General features: G+C 49.8%; 1 protein-coding gene across 1 annotated transcript; it reads left to right on the forward strand.

Moving 5' to 3' along the window:
• Nucleotides 1–3,384: 3,384 nt before the first annotated feature.
• PIM3 (Pim-3 proto-oncogene, serine/threonine kinase) lies at nucleotides 3,385–8,491 on the forward strand. The gene is made up of 6 exons (XM_053978561.1): nucleotides 3,385–3,957; nucleotides 4,301–4,410; nucleotides 4,549–4,599; nucleotides 4,903–5,266; nucleotides 6,546–6,722; nucleotides 6,894–8,491. Exons 1-6 carry the CDS (start codon nucleotides 3,876–3,878, stop codon nucleotides 7,076–7,078), a joined length of 969 nt encoding a protein of 322 aa, XP_053834536.1. The 5' UTR covers nucleotides 3,385–3,875; the 3' UTR covers nucleotides 7,079–8,491.
• Nucleotides 8,492–10,109: the final 1,618 nt, after the last annotated feature.

The raw sequence follows: 10,109 nt of genomic DNA on the forward strand, positions 1-10,109 counted from the left end.
ACATCTTGCAGTGCCACAGCCAGCAGGTCAAGGGACATGATTATTGCTCTCTCTTCAGCACAGATGAAGCCACATCTAGAGCACAGTGTTCAGTTTGTTCTCTTGCCAAATGAAAGAGACTGAAGAGAATCAAGCAAAGAGTTATTAAGGGAGCTAGGAGCTCTGACATATAAGAAGGTTAAGTGACCTAGAAATACCAATATTCTTGAAAGTTTAATGGACATTTACTGACAGAGCATTCTTAGCAGCATTTCTTATAGTGACATTATCAGAACAGATGCATTTTGGTAATCTCATCCAACACTACAATGGCTGTAAGTATATATTACAGCCCATTAATGTCACTGGTGCAGTGCTGGATGATGTGCCACAGCAAATTTTGAGTTGGGTTCCATACAGACTTTAAAAGGTAGCCTGAAGGTAGTACTGTTCTGCAAGCAGAAAATGCCATGGATCTTTCATATTTCTATGCCTGACAAACTCCTGCCCAGGGAGGAGTTTTCCTACACAGAAAAATGAATCCTAAATCAAACTGGCATCCTACTCATGAATGATTTTCCATTTATAGTTGCAAAGCCACTGTTAAAGTGGCCAAAACCAGTTTATAAAATATTTCTGCAGCTATAATTGTTTAGGACCACTGAACTGCATGTTCCAAGCCAGATCAAAAGGAGTACCACAAACCCATGAAAGGCTTATGTGTAAAGACAGGGTAAATTCCATGTCTGGGATCCATCTGTAGTTCTGTCAAACCAAGACTGCTTGTTGCTGTATACAAATTAAATGTCTGTCTGACAAAATTAAGTGAATGAAGAACAAATACCCTCTTATCACCTTTTTTTTTTTTTTTTTTACAGTAACTACCTTTTTTTCTACAATGTAAAATGTAAAATAACCTCCCTTTCACACTGGTGTGAAAATACAAATCAGATTGGGAGTTACATAAATGCTAAGATTGATCCCAGAATTTTTAGATTACCATTTTGCTATAAATATAGATGTGGAAAGGTATGTCATTTTTTTTTTTACCAGCTGACACAGCTGAAGATGTAGCTTACGTGCAACAGGATTTTGAGGGAACTGCATTATTTCCTGAACAGGTTCAAGGCAAATGTATCACTGATTTGCTATAGATTGGCCACACACAGAGATTAACTTAAGCAATTCCAAATATAGTTGGAATGACAAGGCCTGATGTTTTTATATTTGCAGACTAGTGATCCATGCATGATTTTTCATGCCTGGTGATGTAAAAAAAGCAGGAAATAGTAACAACTTGCAGTGTTAATTCCCTAAATAATTAGCACTTACACATATTAACTTCTATTAATGTGATTTGAGAAAGCCAAAAGGCAGGGCCTAACACAAATTTACAAAAAAAAAAAAAAAAAAAAAAAAAAAAAAAAAAAAAAAAAAAACCCAAAACAAAACAAAACAAAACAACAACAAAAAAAACAACAACAACAAAAAACAAACAAACAAACAAACAAAAAAAAAAAAAACCACAAAAAACCCAGCTTTTTTATTGCTTTTTCTCATCAAGCCATATCATTAGCTTTAAGGGAAAAAAAAAAATCCATAAACATGAAACCTCCTGAATTCCTCAGCTACTCAATAAACTCAATGGTTTATTTTGGAGCCTCTGCAAATTGGTCTGTATGAGTAGTAACTTTTATAGCCCAACAGATCTATCTTCAAAAAATACATTCTGGGACATGACGGGTTGAAACTGCGCCTGCAAACTTGACCTTTACATCAGCTGGTCTTATCTAATAAAAGATATTACCTCTCCCTAGAAGTCCTTGCTTTGTTTATGGGCATGACTGCCCGAGATTACAGCAGTACTATTATGAGACAATGCCAACTGCTAGGCTCTCCCCGAGAGCCCAGGGTGGGAGGGGCTGCCAAAAACACCCTCACGTCAGGGATCCCCGCTGAGCACCGCTCCCTCCAACTCCGCTGCCTTTCCCAGCTCCGCACCTGGGCCGTGGTGGGTGACAGGGCGGCGGTGCCGGCCTGGCGGGGACAGGGATTGGAGGGGCAGCCGCCGAGCTGTCTGCAAACAGCGGGGTGCTTCCCCGCCTGAGCGCCAGCCCCTGGGAGGGCATCTGGGCTGGGCTCTAAGTAGCTGCTGGAGCAGCTATTAAGTTGTTGTTGCCCACCCAGCATCGCACTCATTAATTTCTAAAGCAGTCGCCCACAGCTTTGCTGGACAGACACTCGGCAAGATCCCCTGGATGCCCTCGGGCTTCTCCCTCCGCCTGGGCGCCCCTAACTGTCTCAGTGTCCCTTCAGAAAAGGCCGGAGCCGCGGGCCAGACAGCGGCGGAGCCCGGGACGCGGTGACCGCCGCGGCCTCAGGGCACAGCGACCCCCGCGAGCCCGGTGGAGGGGACGCGCCCCCATTCCTGTTGATGCAGCGCCCCCTGCGGGGCGGGCGGCGGCAGCAGCGCCGGGCAGTGGCGCAGCTCCGTGCCCTCTCCAGGCGCGGCGCCTCGGCGGGGCGGGAAGCGCTCAGCTCCTCCGAGATGCGCCGCCAGGACTCCGGCGCCCGCCGTCGCGCCGCACCGGCCCCGCGGGGCTTCCGCACAGGGGAGGTGACTGACAGAGGCAGGCGCGGAGGGCAGGCGCCGGCATCCCCCCGCGCTGGCACGGGGCCGAACTGCGCCGAGGCGGGAGGACAGAGTTAGGGAGGAGGAGAAATCGCCGCTGAGGGCGCCGCGTGCTCACTGGGGAGCACCGGCTGGCAAAATGAGCGGGCTCTGACCACCACACCGGGGCTGCCGGAGCCCCAGGCGGCCTCCGCGGAGCCGCGGCCCACCGTGCCCCGGCGCTGTTGGCGCCCCGCCCCCGCGCAGCCCCGGTCGCGGCGGCTCGGAGCGACCTTCCCGCAGCCCGGGGCGGGGCGGGCTCGGCGCGCCGCGGCATTCCCGCCCTGCCGCCGCCTGGCCGCGCGCCGCATGCAAATGAGGGCTCTCCTCATTGGGCCACACTGGAAGCCCTTTGAAAGGGCGCCCGGCGGTTGGCTGCGCAGCAGCGTTAACGCACACGGGAGAATCTCCCCCCAGCCTTTTTTTTTTTTTTTTTTTTTTTTTTTTTGCCGCTAATGTGTGATTCGTACTTCTCAGACGATATGTAACTCTGCGCGCCGGTTACTACAGATCAAGTAGTTCCCAGCCCCCCGCCCTCCCCGTGCCCGCCCGTGCGGTGGGGCGGGACAGGGCGCTGCAGTCACGGCCGCCGCCCCGCGGGGGCTCCGGCGCATAGGGGAGGGGGCGGTGGGGACGGCGGAGAGAGGTGTTTCCCCCCGCCCCCGCGGAGGGATATTCTCGGCGCGCTCGCCGCACTCTGCCCGCACCAAAATATTGGGAGTTAAGAGGCGGCTCGGCGGCGCCGCTGGCTCAGAAGCGCGCGGGCAGCTCGGCGGCGGCGCGGTCTGTCCTCCGCCCGCCACGGCTCCACTGCGGCGCCCAGCCCGCTCCTGCCACCGCGGCCCCCGCAGGGGCGGGCTCCACGCACGGAGCCGAAGCCCCTGGACTTGTCTGCCTCCGCGGAGGGCTATAGTTCTGCCTGTGTCTGCCTGCGCCCCGAGCGGCTTTCGCCGGCTGGAAGAAGAAACGCGGGAGCGGCGCGTTCGCTGATTGCGTTTCTCCGGAGGACTTTGTGCGACCGACACCTGGACTGCTGCCGGCGGGGACGGACCCCCAAGGACTTCATAGGTTCCCGCCCCCGGCCGAAGAAGGAGCCGCGCAGAAGCTTTCGGCGGCCCGCCGCCCTCCGCCGGCTCCGGAGAGAGGAGAGCCGCGCCGAGCCGAGAGGACGCCGGCGGAGCTGCCGCGGGGAACTAACTCGACGTTTTCCTCCCCGCCTCGGAAGATGTTGCTTTCCAAGTTCGGCTCGCTGGCGCACATCTGCAGCCCCAGCATGGACCACTTGCCGGTGAAGATCCTCCAGCCAGGTACGGGGCTGGGGTGTCCCTGCCAGCGCCGCGCCGGAGGACGCGGACCGACCCTGCGTTACCGGGGCGTTGGGCTCGGCGTCTCGTAACTCCCGGAGCTGCGGTTTTTTTTTTTTTAATTTTATTTTTTTAACTAAAAAGATTGATTTTTTTTTTTTTTTTAATAAAGCCTTGATCGGAATCAGGGCAGCGCACACAATATGGGTCTGCCAGGCAGAGCGTTTGTGGGCTTTTTTTTTTTACATTATTTATTACTATTATCATTATTACTATTATTGTTAGTATTCGGGCGCAGCGCGGCTGCGGACACTAACGCGGGTTTTTCCCCCTCTTGTTTACGCAGTGAAAGTGGAGAAGGAGCCGTTTGATAAAGTCTACCAGGTGGGCTCCGTGCTGGGCAGCGGGGGCTTCGGCACCGTGTACGCAGGGAACAGGATCGCCGACGGGCTGCCGGTGAGGCGCGGGGCGCCCGGGCGGGGGCGGCGGGCGGGAGCGTGGCGCGGGAAGCGGCGGGCGCGGCCGGCCCGGCCCTCGGCGGCGGGGCGCAGGCTCAGCCCGCCCCGCCGCTCACGGCGCCTCCGTTCTCCGCAGGTCGCCGTGAAGCATGTGGTGAAGGAGCGGGTGACCGAGTGGGGCACCATTGTAAGTACCCGGGGGGACTTCGGGGGTGCCGCGGGGCTGCTCCGCGGCGAGGCCATTGTGTGGGCGGTGGGGCCCGCCCCGCTGGCGCGGCCTCTGCGTCGGGAGGGAATTTGGCGGGGGTTCGCCGCCGCAGCGCCGCGCCCGCCCCTCGGACTGCGGCAGCAGCAGAGGGGGCCCGCCGGCCGCGCCCTCCTCCCCGCCCTGCACGCCCTCCCCGCCTCCCTCCCCTCAGTGAGGGGGTGCCCCGGGCCGCGCCACCCCCCCCCCCCCCCGCCGCTGACCCGCGCCCTTTTTTCTGCCCAGAGCGGCATCATGGTGCCCCTGGAGATCGTCCTTCTCAAGAAGGTGGGCTCCGGCTTCAGAGGGGTCATCAAGCTGCTAGACTGGTACGAGCGGCCCGACGGGTACCTCATCATCATGGAGCGGCCTGAGCTGGTGAAGGACCTGTTCGACTTCATCACGGAGAAGGGTGCCCTGGACGAGGAGACGGCCCGCGGGTTCTTCCGGCAGGTGCTGGAGGCGGTGCGCCACTGCTACGGCTGCGGCGTGGTGCACCGGGACATCAAGGACGAGAACCTGCTGGTTGACCTCCGCACAGGAGAGCTGAAGCTCATTGATTTTGGTTCGGGGGCCCTCCTCAAGGATACAGTCTATACCGATTTCGATGGTACGTGCCCCCCACCCTTCCCGTGCCCCTCCCGGGGTGATGCCCTCCCTAGAGCTGCCGCTTAGCCCCTTAACAGTGACTAGTCACAGCCAGCAGAGCCCCTGATACGGGGGTTCATATCAGGTCTATCGGTAATGGAAACTTGTGGACCCGAAGCCGCTTAGGGGTGTTCAGTTGCGTAGGAAAGAAGCGATTCCAGGCAGTGACGCAGCAGTTTATGTTTCCCTGTCTTGGAAAAAGCGGGGTTTTTTTCCTAGAGGGCGATCTGTTTACATGGAGGTTTTGCCAGTGTCGGATGTTTCCATGTGTGGATATGCAGTTTTTATATGCGGTGGTTTTTTTTAACTCGGAGTGGTACCTCCCCCGCTCCCATTCTGCCAGTGTCCTGGAAATCCCGCATTGCAGATTTTAAAGCGATGGGGACAAATGCACTCTCTCGAAATGACTTGCTACAGCGTCTGGGGTCGATGCTTTAGAGGTGGGAAAGCTGAACATAAGCCAGCATGTGACCAGAGGGAGCATTTCCCCCAGTCCTTGGAGTACGACTGATGTAACACCGGGGTCTTTCTCCCGCCCCCAGTTGCCGCACTCACATCTGTTTGTTGTGAAACTCGAGGCCCTGCCGCACGTGACCTCGGCATCACGAATTCCCCGTTTTGTTTGGTATCCAAGGAGCCCTCGGACACTGAAGGGAGGGGAACGGGGGAGAGTTGGGAAAAGCTGCTGCATAGAAGCCCCAAGGGGAGGCTTTAAAAACATTGAAATCGTAAGCGGCCCTATTTTGTTTACTGCCCTGTGGAATTGGATAAAGCAGATTAGCCCCGTGTAATGCGGGCAGACCTGAGTTTCACCTTCTTGTCGCCCTCTCCTCCTCCCTGCCAGCCCCCTTTGTCCTTTTGTGTCTATTTTTGGTGTGATGCTGCAGACGCCACGTGGTCAGTGAAAGGGAGCTTGCCTCAGTAAACAGTCAGCTGATGGGGCTGTGTTATTCCTTGCAACAAAATAGAACAACCGGATGGGCCAAGTCTGTTGATGGTGTAACCCTGCAGATGACCTGAAATTACACTGCTAATGGTTTTGGCTTGTGAAAAATTTAAAGCTGTTTCGTTTTCTAGGTTTGGCGTTGGGTTTTGTTTTTTTGGGGTTTTTTTTGGCTTGTTTTTTTTAATTCCTAAATGTCGAGTTTTTGAATTTATTTTAGCTCTGCCAGAAGGAGCTGAACAATGGGGAAACACTTTAAACCTTTACTCTAATTGTGTTGGGTTTTTTATGCTTTCAGGAACAAGAGTATACAGCCCTCCAGAGTGGATCAGATACCACAGATACCATGGGCGGTCAGCAACAGTATGGTCTCTGGGAGTTCTGTTATATGACATGGTTTGTGGAGACATCCCTTTTGAGCAAGATGAAGAAATCTTGAGGGGGCGATTATACTTCAGAAGAAGAATTTCACCTGGTAAGTTCTACAGAAGTCAAATGGGATTTTTGGTTTTGGGCTTTTTTTTTTTTTTTTTTTTTTTTTAAATAGTCTCGTACATGAGAGCTTGTGTGGGTAGATTTTTTTTGCTGAGGATTGTCTTTTTTTTTTACTTTTGTAGCCTAATATGGCTTTCTTTTTTTGTTACAGAATGTCAACAGCTGATCAAATGGTGCCTTTCACTGAGGCCTTCAGACAGACCAACACTTGAGCAGATTTTTGACCATCAATGGATGCACAAATCTGAAGTAGTGAAGTCTGAGGACTGTGACATAAGGCTACGGACCCTTGATACTGATGTATCTAGCACAAGTTCAAGTAATGAGAGTCTGTGAATTACTAAGGACCTCGCACTGGGAGGGGGAGCTTCAAGCAGAAAGACCACAGTGCTGCTGCCAATACATAGGAGGGGCTAGAAAAATGCATTCATTATTCTGTAGTTGAATCTTTGTCTGAGGGACTTGATTTTGTTTTCCCCCTTTGCTGGTTTCTGCTTTGGAATGAGAGATTTCCTTTGGAAATGCTGATTTTTGGGAGTTGCAGGCCAGTACTTGGTCAAAGACTGACCTTACTAAGAAAGCAGCGACCTCTTGAATACATGGTAAACTTTTTTGCTCTCATAGAGCCTGGACTAGATTTTATTTGCTTTTGAGTGCCTTTTTGAAAGCTGCTTCAGTGGGACTTTCTTTTTTGAGCTGTCTATGTCCAAAGAAGATCCAGTTCATTATAGGAATTTGCTCCCTTTAGACTCAGTGCTGGAGGAAGCAGCTCCTATGATGCATTGGAGAACCTGTTCGGTGATTGAATGAAGTAGTCCCATCCACTGGTGATGGAATACTTGAACACAGACATTTCACTCCTGCCCCCCTGCCCTTTACAAATCCAACCCACCTCTGCTGCTCAAGATATTTCCTATAGCCTGCACAGAAATATGAACAGGTATATCGGCTTCTTTATCAGAAACATTTATTCATGTTTCCTTTTATCATCTCTACTATTGGGCATGAGAAGCCCCTTTCTCAACTCCCCCCGGCCTTTTGTCACCCTGCGAGTCTTAAAGTATGTATGGGCATGTTGAATGCACAATCAATGCAATATTCAAGGACTTCTACTTTTTTTTTTTTCCATACCTGTATAATGTGTTTATGTAAACTTGGTTTTTCCCGTGTACTATACAGTTATTTATTGTTTGGATTTTAGAAGACCTCCCACAGTTTTCAACTGTGGCTATTTATTTGGTTAATTTATTTGGTTAGAGTTATTCAACACTGTGCTTTCCCCTCCTTCTCCCCATGGGAATTCTAGTGGTTTGCCCATGGCACTTTTTTTTCTGCATTCCTGTCAACTTTTGGTTACAAAAAAATAAAAATAAAAAAAATTTCTGACCTTACCAGTTCTTTGTTGGAAGATGGGAAATTGTTGTACAAAGTCTAATTTAAGGGAAATAGAATGACTTTTTCAAGTTAGTCAGTATGCCTTTTGTCTGGTATTATTATACCAGAAGTGTAAAGTAATGCTGTTTGGAAGGGTTTTAAGTTATTGACATTGTACAGTCTCCGTGCATTGGCTCTGGAAGGTAGAGTGGCAGAGTCATAAACCTTAATTTATTTTAATAGCTGTGTTTCTGTGATCTGGTTGCATTTATGCAGCTTGGATTTGGATTTTTTTTTCTTCTGTTTAATGGTGTGAAATGTATGGAGATCATATTTTTTATACAGGTATTTCAATTAAACTTTTTGTATATAACAGTTCTGTGTTTGTGTACTTTTATCTTCTTTGTTACTTGCGGTGACCTGGGAAACACATTCTATTACCATCTCAAGCCTTGTTAAAGGCCTGCAGCAGCTGAGCCGAAGTTAGGAGAAGGTCTATGCTATTAAGCAGTGACCATTTTGAAAGAATTAAGCAATCCTTCACCTGAGCTCTATCTTCTCCTCAATCACTGCGTTTGATGTTGGACTGAAGAGGGAGTACAATACAACAGCACTAATGGCCTACATAAAAGGAAATTGGCCCTGTAACTGTGGGACTTTTACCTCTGTAAACACTGAATATCAGCGTACTTGTCCTTAAGTATAACAAGGAAGGAGTTCTGTAGCTGCTGGTGGTGGTTACTGTTTTCACAGTTGATATGTTTACTTTCCATTACATTCAGTTTCCTTCTTCCCACTTACACCTTCCTCCTGGGGCCGGATGAGGACTTCTGTGCCCTTACAGTAAAAGGACAGCATTCTTGGGGACCAGGGTGACTGTTTTCCTTCAACTCCCTTAGATTATCAAAGACTGCTGTGTCTGTCACTTGATAGAGTATGATACAGGGAAGTACGTGCCACTCTCACCTACAGCAAAGGACAAGAGAAATGTCCTCAGCATTTATCTTCACACATTGGGAGTCAAGTCCTGCAGATTAACAGACTTACCTGACTTGGTCGTGTTGTGGGGGTGGTAGTGATTACAAGGTTTAACTACTGCAGAGAGATCTACGAGGTATATTTAAGAATGTGTTCAGTCATTAAAGGTGCTTTGTAGTTATCACAGTAAAGGGCTAGGCTTAGAATTTTAATGTTATTTCCTTTTCTGGGGATCTTTCTGCCAGCTCATCTGCTATTATTTTGGTTCCCTGTGGGTAATATCTCACTGGCATCACATCAAGCTCCTGATGCTAACTAGTTCAGACTCAAAATGCCAATAAATAGCAGGAGGTAAATCTGAAGAAAGAAGACCATTTTTAGTCTGTGCCCTTTTCTGATGACATGGAGGGAAGTGTGTAGCCTTTACTTGTCTGTAAAAAGGAAGCGCAAATTACTCTAGTTGTGGGATAAAGGCCCTAACCACGTTTCTGTCCATCAATTTATTTTCCATATTTTCTGATTTTGTTCCTTTTTTATTTTAGACTTATTTCCCCAGTTTTTAATGAAAATCTGTATATATGCTAAACCTAGTCCCTGAAACACTCAGTTCCCTATTGTTAGAACTCTATTCACAGAAATAAAAAATTCTACAGTTAAGATTGCTTAGAAAAATCACAGTGTCATATGAGAAGAACACTTAAAAGTGATTATTTAGAGTTTTGCTTTGGAATGAGAAATTCCTTTTGCTTAAGAAGGGAGGATTCAGGTATGCTACAGGAGAGATGATCCCAGCACCTAGTGCACTTCTTTAGGGACACATGTTTCTAACCACAAGAGGTCCCTGGAGAAATTCCAGTAGCTGACAGTAATTAACATCTTCCACTCCAGTGACTTCACATGTTCACAGCTGCTCAGAAGGATGGCAGCAGGGCTGTATGGGCGAGTTTCAAAGGGCTACCAGAAAAGCGATTCTAAAAACACTTTTGTAAAGCTATTGTTGATTGCTGAGCCAGGG

The sequence above is a fragment of the Vidua macroura genome, chromosome 5 (genome assembly GCF_024509145.1).
Source record: "Vidua macroura isolate BioBank_ID:100142 chromosome 5, ASM2450914v1, whole genome shotgun sequence".
NCBI classification, from domain to species: domain Eukaryota; kingdom Metazoa; phylum Chordata; class Aves; order Passeriformes; family Viduidae; genus Vidua; species Vidua macroura.